Raw genomic sequence first — 25,566 nt, forward strand, 5'->3', positions numbered from 1 at the left:
CTAGTATTGTTTTTTTCAGATTTATTTACTTATTTGAAAGGCAGAATGACAGAGAGACCTTCCATCAAGTGGTTCATCCTTCAAATGGCTGCAACTGCCGGAGCTGAGTCAGGCCAAACCCAGAAGCCTGGAATTCCATCTGGGTCTCCAAGTTGGCAGGGGCTCAAGTACTTGGGTCATCATTTGTTGTCTTCCCAGGCACATTAGCAGGAAGCTAGACTGGAAGCAGAGGAGCTGGGATTTGAACCAGCACTCTGATATGGGATACAGGCATTGCCAAGTGATGCCTTAACCTGCTCTGCCACAATATCCACCCTTGTATCTCTTTTTAAATGCACTGACATCATTAGCTAACATGAGGATAAGATTTCACACTTTACATATAACTCTGAAGATCTAAGATGAATGAGAACACTACTTGTAAGGTGAATCTGCCCCATAAACTAAGAGATTTTTATGGAATGCTTCTCATTATTGAGCAAACATTTATATCTGTTTATATATGTTAGTCTGAATGTTTACAATGTCCCTGACGCTAAGTTCTAAGTGACTCATGTTACAAAGAGGAAATTAAGGCCTACAGAAACTTCTCAAGACCCCAAAGTCAGCAAGCGGCAGAGCCAGATTAAAACCCAGGTTTATTTCCCTACCCTATGCCACTTTTCATACAAAAAAGTTAAAATTACCTGAGGTCTTTCCTTCAGGTTGTGGCTGCTGAGCACCCATCGGAGCAGGCTGAAGACCCTGTGTGCTAAGTGGGGTGGCTGAGTGAATGCCCTGGGTGCCAATTGGTGCAGGCTGGATCCCTGGCGTCCCAATGGGTGCTGGCTGGATGCCCTGCGTGCTGATGGGTGCTGGCTGGATCCCCTGGATATGTCGAGCATGTGACGCATCCACTGTCATCAACTGCATGGGGTTTAGGTGGACTGTAGATGCTACTCCAACACCAGTCTGAGCTGTGATGGCAGAGTTTGGAGCCTGAGCTGAAACTAAAAATGATGCAAAGTGTGATTAAAGGTACTAGTGGCACAATCTGAATGACTTTCAAATGCCCAAAGTTAGCCAAGGATCCTACAGGAAAAGAATATGCAAACTCTGAGACTTCCAGACTGCTTTTCCTGGATTAGCAAAACACTACTTCTAAGTCAGAATGGTGATAGCTAAACATAATTGCACTAAAATTGAAAACACATAACAGTATCTCACAAAACAACAGAAGATTCCTAAGAGTATAGCTCTATCCATTCTACCTGTATACAAGTTTAAGAACTAACAAATATTATTTACATGATAATCCGCAGGGTGGGATAAAACTATGCAACTATTACCAACACTACCTTTTCATATGATCTTTTCAAAGATCATCAACATGGTGATTTAAGCCCTTATACAACCTTCAGATATGTTAGCCTTATCTGAATCTGGAAATCTGAACCTAGAATAATTAATTCCCATACTAGAAATAAGGCCTAATCAATTTGTATCTCATTGCTAGCAAAAAATTAAAATGCAAAGTCATTTTAAAAGTGGGACTTGTTTATACCTGGATACTGTCGGATAGTGGACACCGAACTGGTAATTGGGGTATAGGTGTGTGCTGCCAGTGGATATGCAGAAGGAGGGTAAGTTGGCAAAAAGTACTGGAACTGGACAGGAACAGAAGGTCTAGGGATGGAATAGAAACAGTGTGAAACAAAGTGGTTACTGGTTCTTTGCCTTTAAATGTCCCTCCTCACACCATTCGTAACTGCCCTGAGATTCTCTCAAACCGTGTCTTCAAAACTCTTAGATCAAAGGACAGACTGTAAAATTAAAAAAAAAAAAAAAGTGAATACAGCAAACAACCACATGTCAATAAATCTAAAAACAGATATTTTATGGGTGCTTTTTGAAAAGAACATTTACATTTAACAAAACTGACTCACACAAATTCAGTAATGAAAATCTTCCGTGTTCAATTCTACAAATTGTTTTTAATGCCAAATTTTGTCAAATATATATAAAACAGATAATCCCAACCTCCTACAAATTGATTCAGAGACCAAAAAAAGAAGAAACAAAATCTAACTTATTTTTTGAGATGTGGCCTTAGCACTAAAACAGGACACAGTATGAGAAGATAATAAACAAATCTCAATTTTCACTGTACACTGACACAAAAATAACTACACAGAATTACATTAAGGATTATATAGTGGTCAGCGCTGTGGCGCAGTAGGTTAAAGCCCCGGCCTGCAGTGTCAGCATCCCATATGGACACCAGGTAAAGTCCCAGCTGCTCCACTTCTGATCCAGCTCTCTGCTATGGCCTGGGAAAGCAGAAGATGGCCCATGTCCTTGGGCCCCTGTACCCACATGGGAGACCTGGAAGAAGCTCCTGGCTCCTGGCTTCAGATCAGCTCAGCGCTGGCTATTGCGGCCATTTGAGGAGTGAACTAGCGGATAGGAAACATATCTTTCTCTCTCTCTCTCTCTGGCTCTACCTTTCTATGTAACTGTCTTTCAAATAAATAAAATAAATATTTTAACAAAAAAATAAGATCATATAAAATTAAATACATCATGACCAAATAAGGTTTGTCAAGACAAGAATGATTCAACATTATAATTTCCATTCATGTTTTAGATGATATTTAAAAAATCAGGGGAACAATCACTTGAAATGTTGCAAAATATATGCACAAAATAATTGATGGCATTTCAATATTTATTCATGATGTAAATGCTTACAAAATAGGAATAAAAACTTCGAAAATGTTATCTACTCAAATCTACAAAGGAATTTCAGACGAATTTCCAGTCACTACCTTTAATTCAATAACATTTAATTGGAAACTCTATCCAGCAAAATAACAGGTATAAAAGATGAAAACACCTTCTTGCCATGCCCCCAACTGTCCTTAATGATATAAACATCTATATTAGAAATCCAAGAGAATCTATAAAACTTCAGAGTAACAGGAGTATTTGGCAAAGGGGGATCAGCATAATACTAATATATTAAAACCTGTAAATATTCCTACACACAATAATAAAAATGATATTTAAAAATCATCTGGGGAACTTTCCAGAACACTGAGGTGGGGAATAGTGCTGCCTGCTCAGGTTGCACAAGTACATGCTCCTTCCTTCGCTTCACACTGGCTCTACCTGGCTCACTGGCTGAAGAAAATGGTTTAAAAAATCACTTACTATGATGTTTTGGGGGTTCAAACCCATTATCACTCAGGAAGAACTGAAAAAAGTTAAAAGTTGGTTTTAAAAATACCACCTTTGATAGAATGACAAATGCCCTAAACAACACTCTGGCCTCAGAATCAGCCCTTAAGGCATTTGGATATGGCTAAAGTGCCCATGACAGCATTTCAGGCAAGGAAAGCCAAGACACTGTGGCAAAAAATGGCCTACATGAAAGATCTCTGTGAGTGAGAGCCCAGTGGAAAGAAGGGACCATCAAAGAAGGAGGTACCTTTCTCTGAAGGGAGGAGAGAACTTTCACTTTGCATATGGCCCTGTCTAAATAATGACAGAGTTTGTGGACTTAAAGGCTTCTGTAGCCTTGGCAGCTAATGTCAAGAGCCTCGAGTGATCACTAACGTCATAAATAAGAGTATCAATTGTTAAATCAACAACAGGAGTCACTGTGCACTTGCTCCACATGTAGGACCTCTGTCTTTAATGAGTTGTACTATGAGAAATAACGGTGAAACTTGTGTTCAAATAGTATTTTTTACTTTGTGTGTCTGCGTGGATGCAAACTGTTGAAATCTTTACTTAGTATAGAATTGATCTTCTGTATATAAAGTTAATTAAAAATGAATCTTTATGAAGATGGGATGGGAGAAGGAGTAGGAGGTGGGATGTGAGTGTGGGTGGGAGGGCAGGCATGCGGGGAAGAACTGCTGTATTCTAAAAGCTATACCTATGAAATTTATATTTATTAAATAAAAGCTTTCTAAAAAAATAAATACCACCTTTGGAGCAGCTGCCTTGGCACCGAAGTTGTCACCACCTGGGATGTCTGCATCCCATCGAAGACCCTGGTTCGAGTCCTGGCTACTCTGCTTCCTATTAAGCTTCCTGCTAATGAATACTCTGGGAGACAGCAGATGACGGCTCAAGTACTTAGGTCACTGCCACCCACATGGCTTCTGGCTCTGGCCCATCCCAGCCCTGGTTGTAGTGGGCATTTCGAGAGTAAACAAGTGAAAGGAAGCTATCTCTCCTTCTTTCACATAAAATAAATAAATAAAAACACCAGGCTGGTAAGAATCCAAATGGAGACAAGTTTAAATAAATTTTTGGGGGGCCAGCATTCTGATGCAGTAAGTTAACGGCTGCTTATGATGATGGCATCCTACATCAGAGCACTAGTTGCTCAGCTTCAGATCCAGCTCCCTGCTAATGCCCCTGAGAAGGAAGTGGAAGATGGCCCAAGGACTGGGGTCCCTGCCAGCCCACAGAGGACACCTGGGTGGAGTTCTGGGCTCCTAGATTCGACCTACACCAGTCCCGGACATTACAGCCATTTGAGGAGGGAAACAATGAATGAAAGAACTCTTTGTCTCTCCCTCACTCTGTCACTCTGGCTTTCAAATAAATTAAAAAAAAAAATCTTTAAAGAAAACCAGATTTCTGGGGCCGGTGCCATGGCTCACTTGGTTAATCTTCTGCCTGCGGCACTGGCATCCCATATGGGCACCGGGTTCTAGTCCTGGTTGCTCCTCTTCCAGACCAGCTCTCTGCTCTGGCCTGGGAAGGCAGTGGAAAATGGCCCAAGTGCTTGGAGACCAGGAGGAAGCACCTGGTTCCTGGCTTCAGATTGGCGCAGCTCCAGCAGTGGAGGCCATTTGGGGAGTGATCCAACAAAGGAAGACCTTTCTCTCTGTCTTTCTCTCTCACTGTTTATAATAAATATCTGTCAAATAAATTTTTAAAAAAAGAAAAAAGAAAACCAGATTTCTCAAGTTTACAAAGTCCTCGTTGATGCAAAAAGGGAATTATGTGACAAAAGAGGAGAACAATCAATTGAGGGTGGAGCAGAAGGTTTGGTTCCCCCATGGTCACCTGTATTGTTTGAAGGAGAAGAAAGGGATGCAGAGAGAACAGCGAGGTTATTTAAAAAAAAAAAAAAAGGTAGCCTCAGAAGATTAGATAATGGTGTAACAAGAACATTGGCTCTGCAAAAATAATGGGCTTTGTGACAAACGTGAAGGCCAAGGAGATTAGAAAAGAGCAATGAAGTGCTGTTCCAATTGCTGAGTTCCGGAAGTTCAAGTAAGAAGTCATCAAATGGTACCTGGACGGTTCTACACAGTCTCTGTGCATGGAATACCCGCATGCATCAGCCCTCCAGAGATGTACAAGCTACAAATGAGGGCAGTTTGACAGAAGAAAATTCCAGATGTTCATATTTTAAGGTAAGAAAGATAGCCTGAAAATAACATTCCACGGAGGAGCCCAGGAGCCAGCAGAAACTATCATTGTGCTACATCTGAAGAAGTATGCTCTTGTTACTCAGCAAGGAGACTTTTTCACATGTGTGGAAAACAGTGATCAAAGCATGATGTGGCTTCAAAAAGCCAACCTCAACTCTGGACAACAGAACCCAGTCACCATCTCTCACCCAGGTCACATTGTCAAGCATGGAGATACCAGGTACTGTCAAAGCCATGAAATTCATTAACAACTTTATAAAAAGGGTCACCTAACCACTGAATTCAAAGAAAGGCTTTCTCTTTCCTGAGAGGAAGGAAGCAGCAAACTGATGAAAAGGGTCAGATGGAAACTGGCAGATTTTGACCCAAATCAGGAAAGATGGCATCATTGCAATGGAGAAGCGTATAAGGATGATGAACATCATTTCAGAAAGGGTGTTCAGTGTCAGATCTCTGAATGGGGTCAGCAAATAACTCACTGCTGCCATTTCATATACAGCAGTGAATGAGTGAAGAACCAAAATCAGCATGCCTCATTATTTGCTACTTTTTAATATTCAACTACAGTGTTTCAAAAGTTAAATGAAGAGGGCCAGCACTGCGCCACACCAGTTAAGCTGCTATCTGCAACGCTGGCATCTATCTGTATGAGTGCTGACTCGAGTCCTGGGTGCTCCAGCTTCTGATGCAGCTCTCTGCTAACGCACCTGGTAAGCACCAGACGATGGCCCAAGAAGTTGGGCCCCTGCCACCACATGCAGACCTGGATGGAGTTTCTGGCTCCTGGCTTCTGCATGGCCCAGCCATGACTATTGCAACCATTTGCTGAGTGAACCACTGGATGGAAGCTCATTCTCTCTGTCTCGGTCTCTCCTTCTCTTTTCTGTAACTCTGCCTTTCAAATAAAATTTGAAAAAATTTATTAAAAAAAAAGTTAGGAGGCTAGCGCTGTGTCATAGCAGGTAAAGCCATCACCTGCAGTGCTGGCATCCCATATGGGCGCCGATTCGAGTCCCAGCTGCTCCACTTCCGATCCAGCTCTCTGCTATGGCCTGGGAAAACAGTGGAAGATGGCCCAAGTCCTTGGGCCCCTACACCCACAGGGGAAGACTTGGAAGAAGCTCCTCGCTCCTGCTTTGGATTGGCTCAGCTCCAACTGTTATAACCAATTGGCAGGTGACCAGCAGATCAAAGATCTCTCTCTCTGCCTCTCCTTCTTGCTCTGTGTAACTCTGACTTTCAAATAAAATAAATAATCTTTTTTTTTTTTTTTTTTTGACAGGCAGAGTGGACAGTGAGAGAGAGAGACAGAGAGAAAGGTCTTCCTTTGCCGTTGGTTCACTCTCCAATGGCCGCCGCGGCCGGCGCGCTGCAGCCGGCGCACCGCGCTGATCCGATGGCAGGAGCCAGGAGCCAGGTGCTTTTCCTGGTCTCCCATGGGGTGCAGGGCCCAAGCACCTGGGCCATCCTCCAGTGCACTCCCTGGCCACAGCAGAGAGCTGGCCTGGAAGGGGGGCAACCGGGACAGAATCCGGCACCCCGACCGGGACTAGAACCCGGTGTGCCGGCGCCGCAAGGCGGAGGATTAGCCTAGTGAGCCGCGGCGCCGGCCAAAATAAATAATCTTAAAACAAAACAAAAGTTAAGTGAAGACTAAGCACAAATATAAAAGCTAAAAAAAATGCATCCAATTCTGAAATTACTTCATATACATGGATGAAGTACTGTATATGGGACAGGGCAATTGCTGTGAGAAAGGGAGATATAAATATGGAATGGGGAAGGTAACAGACCTGAACTAGAGGCATCAGCATGCACTCAAAATGTTCTAAAAATGTTATCTACTTCCCACTGCTGCCTGCTGAAAGGGCTTAGGAGAAATGAAGTTCCTGGCAGTAAGCAGGGCCAGTGCCTAGATCTTGCTTCCTAAATGATCAAAGTCTCCTTGGAAAATCAGCAGTGCCTAGGGCCTCCATAAAATTGAAGAGGAACACAGGAAAATAAGGCAGGACTAGAATGGAGGGGACCTAATAAAACTCACGCAAGTGATCAGAAGGGAACCCCAAGAACCAAACTGCAGACAATCTGAGACCCATAACAAAGAAATGTATTATAATGATGAATAAAATCCACGACCTTGGTGTGATTTAAAAAAAATTCACAAAATAGGTAAATGGAGGAGGATAAGAGAACATTTCTCCACATTAGAATGCCAACTGATAAACAGGGAGGAAATGCTAGTCAGAGAACACCACTACGGGGCCAGTGCTACAGCACAACAGTTTAAGCCACCGCCTATGATGCAGGTATCCAACGTGAAAGCTGGTTCAAGCCCCAGCTGCTCCACTCCTGATCCAGCTCCCTGCTAATGTGCAGCCAAGGATGACCCGAGTGGGGAAACCCAAATGAAGCTGCTAGATCCTGGCTCCTGGCTCCAGCCTGGCCCAGCTCCACCCCTGGAGGTCATCTGAGGAGTGAACCAGTAGATGGAAAATCTCTCTCTCCTACTCTCTCTCTCTGTAACTCTGCCTTTCAAATAAATAAATCATAAAAAAAAAAAAGAAAAGAAAAGAAAAAGCCACTATTTTCAAATTATCATATTACTATTTGGCTCATCCATAAAAGTTTACTGGAGAACATGGAACAGTATTTTTGAACAGAATGTTTGCTTACAAAGGAGAAAAATGTGCCTTTTAGAGTAAAAAAAGTGGCACCCATGCCCTTCACTAGGTAATTCGCATGAACATAACCAATAATGGGGTGGGTAGCATGAGCTCCCTGACTTACCACAGTGAGAAGAATGCATCACTTAAGTGGGGTCTCTACAGAAATACCTAACATGAATGTACCCAGGAGGAAACATGGTTACATTCATTCTACAAAGCAACCGCACCCCCTAGGCTCTTCAACATGACTACAGTCTCGGAGGATGGAGAGGTCAGGAGTCACTTCTCATCCCTGTGATGTGCTCATGTGAGAGAACGACCTGGTTCTCAGAGCCATAAATGGAGGTGGTGAGGGGTAAGAGGTCAAGAGGCCACAGCCCTTAGTTTCAAATACAAAGTTAAACATAAAACAAAGAAAACATGGACATTAGGCATACAAAAGGAGAATGGCTTAAAAATTAGCACATTTTCATAATATTAAAAAATAAATCATGCAATGTTTTATTTTCAGGGAGAAAAATTGAAAATACATATAAATAAACATAGGACATATTTGTGGGACATTTTGTTTTACTGAAAACTCAACACAATGAATGACACAAGAGGGCAGGGTAACCAACACACTGCCTCCTACCTGTTATCACTTCGGGTTTCCATGGCCACAGGATTTGGAGAGGCTCGATGACCTGAAATGGGAATCAGGCTGCTCCTCTCTGCAGGGTAATCGGGCTGGATACGAGGAGAAGTGTGTGTGATCTGCTGAGGCACCACCTTAGCTACAAATAGTAAAATCCAATCGCATTACCACTCACATACGTTTACTGGCCTGCCAAAACATTCTGGGCTAGCAGCGATCATATGAATGCAAACAGTTATAAATAAGTCTGGGTTTTCAGTTGTAATCAAAATAAAAAAAATCAAAGTTGAGTAGAAGATATTTGACTGAATTATTCAAATCCAATAAGCCAGTGAAATATTCATACTATTATTTGTTAAAGCAAAGCTTAACATTAATAATGAAACAGAAATATCAGCAACCAGGCCCTTTCCTCTTGACCTGGCCTCTCAGAGATTTTTTTTTTTTGGTGGGGTGGGAGGAGCTAAAACAACAACAACAACAACAAAAAACTTTCAATACAAAAATGGCAAAGAACTTAAATTCTACTCCAGAACCAAAAGCTAATCAGCAACAATTACTTTCCAAGTCTCATCCAGACTTGGATGAAGAAGGATGAAGGATGCTTGCCCTAGAGTACTACTTAAGAGTTCCCAAGGTCCTCTGAGTGTCCTGTGACTTCGGATAATATGTCATAGCAAAATCAAAATCAGCATGCCGACAGGGTTTCCAAATTCAATCTGATGATTAAATTTTGCTCTTTTTTATGGCTTGCAACCAAATTTTGTCTAGAAAGTGTAACTGACCTGGGACACACTTTACTGTACCTTTGGCTGAAGATTTGCAAAGCAAAGCTATGACCTGTATCAGAAGATAAAGAGGGACAGCTTCCTTGTGTGCGAAGATCCAAGTTACACCGGTGACAGGCACGGAAGCACAGAAGACTAAGATGAGGTCCAGTATCATGACCACCAGGACTGAGCTGTGCAGTCACCATCTCACCCAGCTGGCTGCTGGGGACAACCCTGCAGGATGGCTGTGGGCTGCCAATCTGACCACCTAGAATGGCACTCTTCGGCCGATGCTGAGAGAAGCTGGCACCCAGGTTTCCCTTCAGGCAGGTAAGCAGAGTGGATGCTCATAAGAAGCAAGTTAGCCTTGTGTTTTCACTGGGCTCCCTAAAACGTGGGAGAAAATAATGCTTCCAGTAGAAATGAAGCTGCCACTTGGCAGAGTATCTAACCCATGGTAAGCAGACACTTGTCATAATTTTAAAGCTTTAGGTTTTTTTACCAAAAACCCAGCACAATTTTTTAATTAAAAGCTAAAGGAGGCCAGCGCCGCGGCTAAATAAGCTAATCCTCCGCCTGTGGCGCTGGCACACCGGGTTCTAGTCCCGGTCAGGGCACCAGATCCTGTCCCGGTTGCCCCTCTTCCAGGCCAGCTCTCTGCTGTGGCCCGGGAGTGCAGTGGAGGATGGCCCAAGTCCTTGGGCCCTGCACCTGCATGGGAGACCAGAAGCATCCGGCTCCTGCCTTCAGATCAATGCGGTGCACTGGCCGAAGAGCGCCAGCCACAGCGACCATTGGAGGGTGAACCAACGGTAAAGGAAGACCTTTCTCCCTGTCTCTCTCTCACTGTGCACTCTGCCTGACAAATAAATAAATAAAAATTAAAAAAAAAAAACCTAAAGGAGGGGCTGGCACTGTGGCTCACTTGGTTAATCCTCCACCTGCGGCACCAGCATCTCATATGGGCACCAGGTCCTAGTCCCGGTTGCTCCTCTTCACATCTAGTTCTCTGCATAGAGCCCAGGAGGGCAGCAGAAGATGGCCCTAGTGCTTGGGTTCCTGCACCCGCATGGGAGACCAGGAGGAAGCACCTGGCTCCTGGCTTCGGATCTGCTCAGCGCGCCAGCCGTAGTGGCCATTTTGGGGGTGAACCAACGGAAAGAAGACCTTTTTCTCTGTCTCTCTCTCTCTCACACTGTCTATAACTCTACCTGTCAAATAAAATAAATAAATAAATAAATAAAAAAGCCAAAAGGAATATGCAGCACAAGAAGTGTTAAGTCTGCCACAACGCTATCTTCAAAGAGAATCCCTATTTTCTGAATGCTTTTTTTTAAAGATATATTTATTTACTTGAAAGTCAGAGTTACAGAGAGAGAGAGAGAAAGGTCTTCCATCCGATGGTTCACTCCCCAACTGGCCACAACGGCCAGAGCTGCGCAGATCCAAAGCCAGGAGCCAGAAGCTTCTTCTGGGTCTCCCATGCAGGTGCAGGGGCCCAAGGACTTGGGCCATCTTCTACTGCTTTCCCAGGCCCTAACAGCTGGATCGGAAGTGGAGCAGCTGGGTCTTGAACCGGCGCCCATATGGGATGCCAGTGCTTCAGGCCAGGGCATTAACCCGCTGCACCACAGCGCCGGCCCTTGAATGATGTTCTCATCTGATTCTGCCTTCTGTAACTCTGAATACATTGTGTGGGCCAGACCGTGAGGTAGATAAAGATGGTATTCAGGGGCTGGCACTGTGGCATAGTGGGTAAAAGCTGCCACGTGCAGTGCCAGCATCCCATATGGGTGCTGGTTCAAGTCCTGACTGCTCCTCTTCTGATCCAGCTCTCTGCTGTGGCCTGGGAAAACAGTACAAGATGGCCCAAGTCCTTGGGCCCCCGCACTCGCGTGGGAAGACTCAGAGGAAGCTCCTGGCTTCACATTGGCACACTCTGGCCATTGCGGCCAATTGGGGAGTGAACCAGCTCTATCTCTCTGCCTCTCTTTCTCTCTCTGTGGAACTGACTTTCAAATAGATAAATAAATCTTTAAAAAAGAAAAAGATGGCATTCAGTTGGAAACGAGCATTCACCAGAAGATCCAAGCTGGCGATTCATCAAGCTTGCCTTCCCTGACCTAAAACGTTCCCATTAGTAACAACGGCTGAACTCAACTTGCAACCTCACCTGGCGAAAGTGAGAGTAACTTGGAAAAGTCACTTAAGTGATTCTAACATATCTTCTACACCCCAACTTGAAAATCAATGCTCTAATGCTATAATAGTTATAATGTTTTAACAGTACCTTCTCAACCGAGGTACTGTTTATAGAGACCCTATGATGATGTAGCAAAGAAATACTTGGGTTAGAATACAAAAGGAAAACAAAACTGGACGATGAATCTGACAGGACGTAGGAATGAACACAGTCTAGTCTCCGGGAACTTTCAGTGAGTTTACTCTACAACGTGATCACATAGAGGACATGAATGCTGCCCTGAGCAGAAGGTCAAGAGGAATCAGGACAGTCACCCTGGGGCACATGCCCTCTTGGCTGGTCTGCTCTTCTTCGTAGCCACACAAATACTCACAGGTTCTTGACCGTACACCTTCAGAGCATGGGCTTGGCTCTATCACTATAGCACTGAGGACCACTCATGGCACCGTTAGGCAGAGCCAGAAAACAATGTGAAAGGACAATATAGAACAATCCATGATATTTTCCAAAAAAAAATTATTAATGCTAAAACAATACACATATACACAAAACTTCCTTCCACGGAAGTGAATTTACCTCAGAGGGATATGAGTCATTCCAATGCCAAGTCACAACGAGCACTAGCACAAAAAAGCCCAGCTAGACGCCTTCTGAGGAGCCCAGCACCCAGACAGGGCTGGCACGTCCTGCACGCTACCATTATTCCAGAAAAGTCCCTCCCAGATGCCTGACGGGCCAGGAAGCTACAGCCTACCCGATGTGTGCAGAAGGAAGGCTGGGACCCAACAGCTAGGGAAGCCACACCTCTGCATCCAATTACCACATTTCTGAGAGCTCTCTCTACAAAAGGCAGTTTTACTTCTAAAAGCACACTACACTAACAACATGGCAGTCGGCCCACATGTTCAGGAGCAGAGAACAGCAAAATGATGTGCTCAGTGTCACAGACTCGAGGCACAGGGGACGCTGGAAACTAAGACCTCATGGGCTCCACAGAGCAGCCTTCTGCCTCCAAAGCCACAGCCGCTGCTTTGGAAGCTGTGGGAGTGATCTCCTCCCCGAGGATAAGCACTGGCACAGTGCGGCCCTGGGCCCAATCCAGCCTGCTGCCTGTTTCTGCATGGCTGATGAGCTAAAAATGGGTTTACATTTTAAATGCTTAGCAATGAAAATCAAAAGAAAATTTCATGGCACATGAAATTCTACCTTCTCTGCCCCTAAGTAAAGCCTTATTGGATCCATCCACACCTGTATTTCCATGTCTATGGCTGCTTTGGTGACACAGAACCATGCGGGTACAAATCCTGAGACAGTGGCTACAAGGCCTTAGAGAAAAAATCTGCTAGGGCCAGCACTGTGGCACAGCAGGCTAAACAGCCACTACAAAAGCTATATCAGAGTACTGGTTAGTCCTGGCTACTCCAGTTCCAATCCAGCTCCAAGCTAGTGCACCTGCAAAGGCAGCAGATGATGGCTTAAGTACTCTGGTCCCTGTCACCCATGTGAGAGGCCGCAGGACGACCTGATTCCTGGCTTCAGGGGTCACTGGTGGAATGAAACAGTAGATGGAAGATCTCTATCTCTTACCTGTTTCAAATAAATAAATCTTCTAGAAAAAGGTTGCCAACCTCTGTGTTGTTGTGGTTTTTTTGTTTTTTTGTTTTGTTTTGTTTTTTTGACAGGCAGAGTTAGACAGTGAGAGAGAGAGAAACAGAGAGAAAGGTCTTCCTTCTATTGGTTCACTCCCCAAATGGCCGCCAAGGCCGGCGCTGCACCAATCCAAAGCCAGGAGCGGGGTGCTTCCTCCTGGTCTCCCATGTGGGTGCAGGGCCCAAGCATCTTGGCCATCTTCCACTGCCCTCCTGGGCCACAGCAGAGAGCTGGACTGGAAGAGGAGCAGCCAGGACTAGAACCCGGCACCCATATGGGATGCCGGCGCCGCAGGTGGAGGATTAACCAAGTGAGCCGGCCCCAACCTCTGCTCTTAATGACTAAAGTTTGACTGCCAGAAACTTTTTGCATTACCCAAGGATGCTGGCTCAACAATGTGTCAAAGTGGACAGGTTCTCTTTATTTTAGACCTCTGCTTTCTTTGTTTTGAGTTACTGTATGGTGAACTTATTTCACGACAAGGTACACACAGAAGAAGTCAAGTCTGCTGACTGTGCAAGTCCAAACTAAAGTTAGAGTATTCAAAGCCTGTTATCCTCTTTTCTTCCTACTGTCAATGAATGCCAAATCTGTACAGTAAGTAATATTAAAAGTCAAGTGAACTGTTGCTTTCAAACCCAAGAACAAAATACAAGCAGCCAGCAACATGGAGGCCAGGACAGAGGGCTGAAAAATCCCTCCCGGGCGTGTGTGAAGACTGCATGACACTCACCAACCGGGATGTTTGAGGTGGTCACAGCAGTCGCATGGGATGAATGGGAGGGCATCGTCATGGTGACAATCGTACTCGTAGGAGCTTGTGTGTGTGACACAGATCCTGAAAAAGGGGGAGAGAGGAAATTATCTAACAAAGCTCTTGGGACAAGTGAAACCGATTTTTCTAGCCTATTTTCTTCTCTGACTGAAGGCAAGAAACATGAAAAATGAACTCAGTATTTCTGCTGCCTCTTTTCCCATGGTTGGGGTGGGGGGTGATGGTGGTGAAGAGCAGGTTCCCAACTTACCGGCTGTCGTTGCTGACGGAATGGTGTTGGTCGCCAGAATCGGTGCTACTGTTGCTGCCGCCACAGGTGTACCAGTGCTGAAGATGGTCTTCTGTGGGGGAAATCCCACAGCAGGGTCACGAGTCAGCTTGCTTCCCGCCCCACCGAGTCTCAACCCAATCCCTGCCTCCACAACAGCCAGGTCCTCAGCCAGCAAGTGGGGCACCGGTGGCTCTTCAGCTCTGGCTTTACCTGCGCCATGGTGTGCAGCTGCTGCTTTGGCGTTCCCAGCGCGGGGTGATTCGGCAGTGTGATTCTCGTCGTCACGTCCCGTGACTGGGCAGGCCGCTGGATGTTGATCGCTGCGGACGGTGGGTGCTGGATAGACAGGGTTGGCCGACTGAAAGGACACAGAGATACTGTAACTTTTCCAGAGCCAACGCAGGCAGCCAAGGCCACTTCCTATCTGTGCTAGACTGCAGTCATATAACTTGTATCTCTTTCGAGGTCTATTAAGTCCCGGTTAGACCCACACTTGGGCTTGGGCCTTGATCCCAGCAACAAAGAAAATGTCCTATTGAGTCTCCCTCCTGAAACTGCCGCCAGTGTCATTTTAAAAGGTATCAGTACCTACCACAAACTGGGCAAATGAATAACTTACTGTCAGTAACCCCACAGCAGTCATGAATGAACATGACTACAAAGACCACACTGCATTATGTGGCCAAATAGGAAGATAGACAGCAAGGTCCTTGTGGTAAAAATTTCCACACATTTCTTGAGGGAAATTCACAGACAATCTTGGTTAACAGCAGTTTCATCTGGTCCCCTTGCACAAACCACCTCGCCAATTCTGTGTCATTCCTCACCAGACACAGGAACACTCTAGAAAAAGACGCGGCAGCTATGACTGCCTCATGACCAAAAGGGACATTCACAGAGACAGTACGCCAAACTAACCTGTGGCAAGAACTGAAATTGCAACAATGGCAAGAAAACATCACAATGTACCAAAGCTAGTGTTTTATTTTGTTTTTGAAAGATGGATTTTATTTATTTGAAAGGCAGAGTTAAAGAAAGAGAAAGAGAGAGAGAGAGAGAGAGAGAGAGAGAGAGAGGTCTTCTATCCATTGGTTCACTCCCTAAATGACTGCAACAACAAGGACCAGGCCGAAGCCAGGAGCCAGGAGCTTCTTCCGGGTCTCCCACGTGAGTGCAGGCGCCCATCCTCTGCTGCTTTACCAGGTGCATTAGCAGGGAGTTGGATAGGAAGTGGAATAGCCAAGACTCGAACCAGTGTCCATATGGGATGCTGGCACTGCAGGCTGGGGCTTTAACCCACTGAGCCAAAGAGCTGAGGAAATGGAGATGGACAGTTTAAAAAATGATATGGGAAGACTATGCAGCCATTTGATAAAAATAAAATCAGACCCATGCCTCACACAGTACACTAGAACAAACATCAAAAGGACTAAAGGCAACTAAAACTACACATGAAGAAAAGATCGGGCACCTCTTTTCTATCTAGCCTTGCAGTAAACAGCTTTCTAACTATTAAAAGTTTTTAGAATCCAAAAGCTATAAAAAAAAATCAATAAATTTGACTATGTGAACAAACAAAAAAGTAAACCTCCTACCTGGCAAAGTACCCTATAGACAAAATCAAAAGACTTAACCTTCCTAATGTACTGAGTCCTAGAAAACAATACGAAAAATAAAAGTCCAGTAAAAAACTGGGCAAAGGATATAAACGGACAGTTCACTACAAAACACAAATGACCCCTTAATGAAAGATGCTTACTCTCACACTTTATCTTTTCAACAGAGGTCTGTGGCCATGACTGCTATATTTTTTTATAAATGATTACTTATTTGAAAGGCACAGCAACAGAGACAGGGGTAAGAAAGGAGGAAAAGAGGGGGTACAGGGAGAGAGACAGAAAAAGGAACAGATCTTCCACCTGCTACTGGTTCACTCCCTAAATCCACACAACAACCAGACGTAGGCCAGACCAAAGCACCTGGCTCCCAGCTTCGGATCAGCACAGCGCACCAGTTGTAGGGGCCATTTGGGGGGTGAACCAACAGAAGGAAGACCTTTCTCTATGTCTCTCTCTCTCACTAACTTTGTCTGTCAAAAAAAAAAATGTTAATGTTTACATATGCACATTACATATCAGGTATGTTGGAAGTGCTTGCGATCTATTAGTATAGCTACTACCCAAAAGGATCTCTGAGGTGGGTAACACTACTGCCATTTTCTAGCCATTTCCTCTTGGACCTAGCATTGCCACTTCCACAAATGCTCCTTAAGGCTATTCCATCACAAACATGCAACAGCATGTGCCAAAATATCCCTGCACTGGGTAGAGCACAGCCAACACAAACGGATGAGTAAATAGTAGGAGTTCTAGGTACTGATCTAGAGTCATCTCCACATTGTATGAAGGAAATTCAAAACATCTGTATAAAAGTGAATTAAATGATGCAAAAACATTATAAAATTGTATATATGGGGGCCAGAGCTGTGGCGTAGTGGGTAAAGCCACTGCCTGCAGTGCCAGAGTCCCATATGGGCGCCGGTTCGAGTCCTGGCTGCTCCAGCGGTCTTGGGGTAGGTGCTGATCTTCAGAAAGCAGGACCCCTCATCATGAGTGCGTTTACGACTTTGAACTCTTCTTCTGAAACCATCTTCTGTGTTTGACCACATGAAAAACCAACTAATTACAGCAATGTCTTTACAAAACAAGCTTTTCATTACAAAAGAGAAAAAAAGATACACAAATACAAAAATCTAAGAAAGCAAGAAAAACCTGCTACATTTCATCTGGAAACCCCAATATGAAGACGGGATTATCTTGACTATCTTAACAAAGAGCCCAAATGTGATAACATCCCAACCCCTAGCACCCAGATCTTGGGTTCTAAATACTACTCTCTTAACTAAAAGGAACATAGGTCCTTGGAGAAATGGTGGATTTTAAGATCAGGCAAGCAGGCAGAGCGGGTCTGAGCATCCAGTGTCAGAATGAAGAAAGTACTCAAAAGATGATTAGGAGTTATCAATAGGGTACCGAGTCAGCTCAAAAGAGTTCTCACTAGCCACATTCAGGGCAACCGGGAGAAGAGAAAGGGACGATGATGACACAGGGAATACAATATCCATGATTCAGATGTTCACAGCAACAACCTGCCTTGCCTAAAAAGGTCATGGAGATTAATAAGGTCACTTAGCAGAAAGTGCTAACTAATCTATTGTCTTAATCACTATAATATTTCTTTTTTTATTTTTATTTTTATTTTAACAGCTTCAAAGTGATTTCAGGAACAGAGACCCAATCAAGTAACTTGACATCTACCAAAAATAGGGGGTTGACTTATAACAAATGAACCTGCAATCATCCTCCAGCGTTTAGCTGGGTCCTTGACTGCTTTGGTATTTAAAAAAATTTTTTTAATTAATTTATTCTTGGGGCTGGCACTGTGGCATAGCGGGTAAAGCCACCGCCTGCAGCACTAGCACCCCATGTGGGCACCAGTTTGAGTCCCAGATGCTTCACTTCCAACCCAACTCCCTGCTAATATACCTGGGAAAGCAGAAGATGGCCCAAGTACTTGTGCCCCTGCGCCCATGTAGGTAACCTAGAAAAAGCTCCTGGCTTCATTTTAGCCAACTCTTGCCATTGCAGCCATTTGGGGACTGAACCAGTGAATGGAAGAACTCCTCTCTGTCTCTCCCTTTCTGTAACTCTTTCAAATAAGTAAATAAATTGTATAAAAAATTAATTTATTCTCATCTATTTGAAAGGCAGAACAACTGACAGAGAAAAAGAGAGAGAGAAATCTTTCATTTGCTAGTTCACTCCCTATATGCCCACAACATCCTGGGCTGGGCCAGGCTGAAACCAGAAGCCTGGAATTCCATCCAGGTCTCTCACAGGGGTGGCAGAAGCCCAAGCACCTGAGCCATCAGCACCGTCTCACAGGCTGCATTAGCCGGAAGTTGCATCAGAAGCACAGCACCTGAGATCTGAACTGGCAACTCTGATACGGGCTGCAGGGATCACAAGCAGTGGCTTCATCTACAGCAGCACAAGTGCCCCTTGCTTGACTTGTCTGGAGTACAGATAAGAGGACTGCAGGCAGAGACTGCCAGCCTGACATTTTCTCCTCCTGAGAACGGCACAAGAAAAACAAAAAGAGGAATGTGGTCTCCATCTTCAACACAATCAGGAGACACCGGAAATCTCAAACCACAGAACAGATAGCAGAACTGCCAAAGACGGGCGCTAACGAAACTAAAGGACGGGGGTTTCTGGAGCTGGGATTTCAGAGATAAGATCCAGTAAAATACGATTCTCCAAAGTCAGGAGCAGCACACTCACACACAGGGGACCAAAATGTTTTGCTTCGGAATACCGGAAACAGAGATGGCAGTGAGGCCGAACGTGAACCAGTTTGTTTGGTTAAGAAGCAAAGGACACGGGGTTGAAGCAGAAATCACACAGCTAGAGATAAGCCCCAATGTGGGGTGACGGTGGCAGAGGCGCTGCTGTTTTGAGTGGTCTGTCCTTACTGGCAGGAGAGAAGCACGGCCAAGAAAACCCAAAGGGTACTGAAGCATTCGGGAAATTGCTCTTAAGTCAGCACATGACCTGGGCGACAACACGAACAAATTACAATAGCTGATCCAGAATAAACTCGGTCCAACCAAAGACGCATACGCAGAAATGACAGGCATGGGGTTATTTAAAGATGCAAAGAAGAAACGTGAGAGATGGGGGAGCACACTGGACACGCTTCCACCGGGCTGGTGAGAGCTGCGCCAGGACTTTTAAGACTTTAATGAAAAACTGCTTCGTAGGATGAAAACACAAAGCAGATACAGGAACTCAGTGGAAGTGATAAAACAGAGGGAGAGAAAAGAAGTGGAAGAACTGAAGAGGGAAACAGCAGACCACCACTGAGCTGTTTCAGGAATGAAGGCAAAACTAAGAGTAGGCAAGGCAGACAGCACTGGAAAGCAGGGAGGGACAGGGATGAACAGAGTATGAGGAAAAGAGTTTAAAAGGGCAAGGTAAGCAAGTCATGTAAAAAGATCCAATACACACAAAAATGAGGACCCCCCCAGTAAAATGGAAAAAATGAATCAAATACAATTTAAGAAGACTTTTCATATAGTTTTATGCTATAGATTAAAAAGCACACCATCCATGATGGACAATACAAACACATAAAGAAGGCAATTGGGAAAAAAGATCAAGGTCTTTTTTTAGGAAGTTAAAAAAACATATATACAGCAGGTTGGCATCAGACTTCTCACCAGCATCATCTAGCTCCAGAAGAAGGGAAAAAATATCCTTAAAGAATTCATGGAATGAAAATAGAATCAAACTACTTCTTGTATAAAGATACATGGGAAAGGACTCTGAGCATGTAGGAACTAAAAATATTACTCCTTAAGATAAGCCCTTCTTGAAAAACCTAACAGAGTAAATCTCGATTGACTCAGTGATGACGGGGAAAAACAGTCAAAGAATTGGCAGACAGGACTGAATGTATTTCACAGAGGGAGTAAGACTCCCACTTAACTCTTTCTAGAACTTTCAATTCCTTTTCTGTATCTTGAACCAATTCTATCATTTGGTTCACCTGGCTTCGAGAGTTTGGTGAACTATCTGGAATCACTGGGCTGGCTGCTTTCTTTAAAAAAAAAAAAAAAATTTTTTTTGAAAGGCAGAGATGGGGGGGAATAGGAAGGGAAGGAAGGGAGAAAGAGAGAGAAAGAGAGAGAGAGAGATTTATCTTGATTATCTTGCATCTGCTGGTTCTCTCACACATTTCCACACTGGGTGCTCACAAGTCAGCACAATCTTAAAATGCCCAAACCAAAGCCTGAATTATTCTTTAAACCTGCTCCTCTCCTGTTCTCCATCTCAGGTTAATGGCAGTCTGCCTTCCTGGGAGCACAGGCCTACTAGCACCAGCATAGTCCCCACTCTTCTTCTCTCCAGAAATCCTCCACTCCATCTTCCAAATCTGCCCGTGTCCTTCCATCTCCAGACCCCAGCTAAACCCTTCTGTGCAATCTTCCTGTGTCCTGCTGTGACTCTCCTCAGCCTCTTCTATCAAGCAACCAGGCTGATCCAACTCAAACTCTAATCACGGCACTGCTCTGTTCAAAACTGCTAAGGCTCCTCCCCACCCCGCTCATCCCAGCAAAGCCCAAACCTCAGACAGCTCATCAGGTATCAGGGGCCCTGACTGACTGCTAAACGCACCTCTCCCTGCTCTCCCACTTTGGGCCTCCTCCTACGTGCCAAACACACTCCTATCGCAGGGTCTTTACACGCACTGTCCCTGCTGCCTACAACATTCCTCTCCCAGGTAGCCACAGAGCTCACTTCATTATGTCTGTCAAGGTTCTCTCAGAAACATTCCTACCGACAAAGCCCTCTCTGCCCACCTACCCTGCCACTCCAAAATCCCCCTCATCCTACTTAAATTTTCTCCAAAGCGCCTCCCACCTTCTAAAAAAATATTATTTACACTGTCTCCAGCCCCTAAAAATATACCTATGAGGACAGAACTTTGTTTACAACTTTAGCCCCAGCATCCAAAATACTGAAAGCAGCACTCAGCAGGTTCTGACTGAGAGAGGAAGGGGAGGAAAGGGGAGGCAGGCAGGAGGGGGCGACGGCACGCGCGTCACGCGCGTCACTGCCCCAAGCGTACCTAAGTGCTGAATCTGTAGCATGTGCGGCCGTCGTGGTGATGACTGGAGACTGAGCTCTGGTGGCTGACACGGTCGCTACCACAGCGGGCGGGATGGTATTAGAGGTGGTCACAGGTGGACGAGACTACCAAAAGAGAAGAAAACATACTTCACTGGAAACCGAGGGCCAAATAAAACATGGCAGGCCAAACACCGAACACGCCATCAGAAACTTGGGCCCCCAGGTTAGTATGTCTGTGTCCAAATCAAAGTTAATTCTCAACATGTGCGTAAGGAATTCTCTCTTCAGTTAGGATGTTATGAGACACAGAATTATCAACAGGTCCTATTGTGGCTGGACAGTATGCAGGTCGCTCCTTTCCAAATCGTCCCGGCCTACAGTCAGGTGTGGAGTCCCCACAGGTCAACTGTGAGGCCTGGTACCACACGACAGAGGGCCGACCCAGCTAAGGAAATAGATGGGGCTTTCAGGCCATCTAGTGGGCAAAAGCAAACACACAGGAACATGACAAAAGGTTCTTGCTTTCTGGATGTTTTCCCTTTTTTTTCTCCATTTTTCTTTTATTTATTTGCAAGGCAGAGAGAGAGAGAGAGAAACAGAGAGAAACATCTTCCATCTGCAGGTTCACTCTCGAGATGCCTGCAACAGCCTAGGCTAGCCCAGGGGCCAAGTGATGGCTGAACCCACTGAGCCAAACACCTGCCCAGTTTTCTGGATGCTTTCACACGAACATACTGTGCTGCCCTTACCACTGCAACTCATGTGAAATCCGCAGCTGACAACTAAGCTCCTTCCCCTGCTTGTCCACTGTCATTCTTCCAATCACCTGAGCTCTCCTGCTCATCCACCTTCCTGACCCTGACAGACGTGGATAAATCGCCGGACTCTGCCCATTCTTCACCTCTGCCTTTGTCCTCGGGCCTCTCCTCCACTGCTCCCTCTGTGAACAGCTGCTCGTCTCACCCTAGAGCCCCTGCAGCGTCTTCCCCACTAGAGAGCCCCTGTCTGGGTTCTTGACTTATACAATCCTTCATATAAACCATGAATACACCTGCGAGCCTAATTACTACCCAACTGAGTTTCACTGGCCACCAAGGTCTTTTGTTTTCATTTGAAAACTAGAAACTAGAAATGTACTGCCTAGGCAGTGTCCTGATCAGGACTTCCTTACCGTGGGAAACTCCGCAATTTCACACATTGTACCTTTCCAATTCCCAAAGGCATCTGAACTTCCTCCTGCTCATGCAGCTAAACTAATTTAATCTTTGATCTAACAATGCTAAGTTAAAAAAAAAACTCAGTGCTTGTTTGCCTACAAAATCAACTTTAGACTCCATCTCAGAGTTCCTCTTTACAGGTATCACAGTATCTTCTAGTATATTATACTTCAGTAGTACTGAGACCACATATTCCCTCGAAAAAAGGTTGGAAGGCATGAACCAACTTCCTGGAAAAGAGTGTGTGTATGTATATATACACACACAAATAGAAATATGCCCAGAACTTTTAGGAGTTCACTGACCTCTAGCCAAAGAAAATCCCTCTCATCCTAGCTAGTCCTTACCGCACACTGTCTCTGGCCATCACTCTTCCTCGTCATTATTTCCTGCTTCACCAGCCTGAATCCTCATTTCACACCCATTCCCACCAAAAGCCTCCCCTTACTACCTCTGCTCTGTCAAGACACTGCCTTTCCTTCACACTTCATGAAGGTTTGGCAACCAGATCCAGTCACTGAACTCAAAAGCTCTCCCAGTGCCTGGCAGAGGGAGTAGCTCTGCTGAGACACTTCACGCTTGATGGCTGAGTGCTCCCACCCTCGACGTACCTGGATTGGTTGGTGAATGATGTGCTGTACTGCTGGCTGAGCTGTGGCAGCATTTGGCAACTGTGAAGTGGGCCTCAGGACTGTGGTGACTTTGGAACTGGACATCACGGCGGCAGCAGCTGCACCTGCAAAAAATTACTAGTATGGATTATGGGCCCATGATTTTTTTCATTTCTTGAAAAGTTTATTTTTGTTTATTTGAAAGGCAGAATGACAGAGAGCCATTAGCTCCATTAGCTGGTTCACTCCCCAAATGTCTGGCTGGGCCAGGACAAACCCAGGAGCTGGGAGCTCAATCCAGGTCCCCACGTGGGTGACAGGGACTCAAGTACTTGAGCCATCACTTGCTACCTTCCAGGGTGACCATCCAGGAAACTAGATGGCAAACAGATGTGGGACTCAATCCCTGCCACTCCCATGAGACGCCAGTGTCCCAAGTAAAGCTGCTTATCTCACACTAGAGCTCCTGAGGCGTCTTCCCCACCAGTAAGCCCTCGCCTGGGTTCTTGTCTTTGTGCCACAATGCCCATCCCTGGGCTCATAATTTTAATAGATCCAATTATATTCCCTACGAAAATAACCAGAACAATTTCCAAAAAACAGAGAGTGTGCTGTGTGCTGGTATTCAGCTGAAGTACAGTACACATACTTCCCATTTTATCACACAGAACATGAAGACTACGTGTACTCAAGAGATTAATAATAATAGTCTGAATCACTTCTTCAAGGACATTCTCAAACTAGCTGTTGTTCTGTTTTTGCTTTATCAATTCCAAGTGCACAGTAGGGAAGCACACAATGACAAGCACAGGGTGCTGCCACCGCCTGGGTTCCACCTACTGCTAGAGTAAGCACTTTAGCCACCAGTGCCACTTCCCATCAGCCACCACTGGTTCTGCACGCTGAGTGCAGACGTCAACACCACAAAGAAGGCAAATGATGTCTTAGCAGATCCCCAACAGGACCAGTGAACCACACCAACATAAACCACACTGAAAATCTAAATTGCTTTAAGTTAAACACATAAGAAATACAACCCAGCAAGCACAGAGTAACCATGAAAAAATGTGTACTGCTCCTCTAAGTTGATTTCTCCTGTCCTGTAACTTCAGTAAACTGATTCCGGATGCATTCTGTAGTACCCTGTTTTCTAACACATGTGTATCTGCAGCTCTGTTCTGAGAGTCAGAACAAAATGGGCAGTCTTTACCTCGAGGCAAATGAGAAGCTCCGATGTGCAGCGGGGGCCCGGGAGCGTTGCTGCGGATGATAGACATCTGTACATTCGTGGTCATGATGTGATGCAGGTTACTGGGATGTCCCTGAAAGGAACGAGATGTAGCGTTACTTCCATGCGCTTGCTATGAACCACTGCCTTTGGGAAGTCAGGGGCCTCCAAACCCAGGTCATGTCAGTCCTTTTAGACAATGTGTGCCCCAAGGCAATGGGCTGAGGACGTGGCCTTTAGCTTTTTTTTATACAGCAGACTGTATCATGACCCCTGCCAACAGGCATGAGAGAAGCAACTGTGAGGACGCAGCACCTGCTCCAGGCTCACCGAGTTGCTGGGCCCCAGAACAGATGACGTATTTGGCTGCTTCCTTTTAGAAACTCTCATCTGCCATTCATTAGCCTTTCATGCTTGTTTTCTTCATCCTGGCCAAATGCTTATTTTGCCTCGCCCTATGTTCTTTGCATGCCACTGTATCCCTCCATTCTTCACGGACAGTCTTCTAAGTACATGCTGGGCAGCATCCCACAGCTACTCCCCTACCAGCTTTTCAGCTGATGCCTGACATAGCCCTTCCTCGCGCTTCCCTACATCTCTGATACCAGCGTTTCTCAGGTGGAGGTTCCCACACTTCCACAAGTACCCAACACTAGGACAAAAGGGAAAAACACAGCACATCTTTTCAGTTATCAGTGTTTTTTGAAAGCATAAAGGGAAAGAGTTTGAGACTCAGTTTTTTATTAGTAAATAATTTAAATTTGTTTTAATTTATATTGGACGCCACTATCAAGCATACATAATGGAGTAGGATTATAAAATTTCAAAAAAAAATTAAGAGATGCCAAGTTAAGTGTTCACAAGTAGAGGCTGCTTGAGGGAACACACCAGCACCCCAAGAAATGCACACTTAACTGGAGAAAATGCAGGGCACTACGCCCTCTTCTGCTGGGAAGCTTCTGCCCTATCAGAGTTGCCTGCCTCAACTCCTGAAGAGCACGGCTGTCGTATCTAGATGTCTATCCCACAGGGGGCAGGCCCTCCACCACAGCAGATGCTCTAAAAATACTGCCCGGGATGGAAACACAGCTTGGGATGCCCCCATCCCCTGTGAGTGACTGGGTCCGAGCCCTGGCTCCACATGTGATTCTAGCTCCCTGCTACATGTGCTCCAGGAGGCTGCAGGCGATCCCTGCCATTCACGTGGGAGACCCAGATGAGTTCCAGGCTCCTGGTCTTGTCCTGGCCTAGCCTCAGCTGTTGCAGGCATTTGGGAAGTGAACCAGAGCAGGGAAGATCTCTGTCTGCCACTGTCTCTCTGCCTTTCCTGCAGATAAAAACAAACAAACCAATACTACCCAAACTACCACTATGAATACAGGCTTCTACTCCCTAAGGTAGCTCT

General features: G+C 45.2%; 1 protein-coding gene across 8 annotated transcripts in view; it reads right to left on the reverse strand.

The window, feature by feature from the left end:
* Positions 1–25,566, reverse strand: part of SAP130 (Sin3A associated protein 130) — an 83,065-nt gene that overhangs the window by 47,891 nt on the left and 9,608 nt on the right. For all 8 annotated transcript variants that reach the window (XM_070071035.2, XM_008258464.5, XM_070071036.2 and 5 more), the window contains exons 5-13: positions 24,144–24,255; positions 22,934–23,058; positions 21,104–21,228; positions 14,621–14,768; positions 14,390–14,480; positions 14,098–14,202; positions 8,739–8,880; positions 1,544–1,665; positions 687–989 (exon numbers count right to left, since the gene is read on the reverse strand). In XM_070071035.2, coding sequence (XP_069927136.1) covers positions 687–989; positions 1,544–1,665; positions 8,739–8,880; positions 14,098–14,202; positions 14,390–14,480; positions 14,621–14,768; positions 21,104–21,228; positions 22,934–23,058; positions 24,144–24,255 — 1,273 coding nt within the window. The remainder of the gene's footprint in view (positions 1–686; positions 990–1,543; positions 1,666–8,738; positions 8,881–14,097; positions 14,203–14,389; positions 14,481–14,620; positions 14,769–21,103; positions 21,229–22,933; positions 23,059–24,143; positions 24,256–25,566) is intronic.

The sequence above is a fragment of the Oryctolagus cuniculus genome, chromosome 3 (assembly GCF_051225735.1).
Source record: "Oryctolagus cuniculus isolate XC-2025 breed Fujian yellow rabbit chromosome 3, ASM5122573v1, whole genome shotgun sequence".
Classification (NCBI taxonomy): Eukaryota; Metazoa; Chordata; class Mammalia; order Lagomorpha; family Leporidae; genus Oryctolagus; species Oryctolagus cuniculus.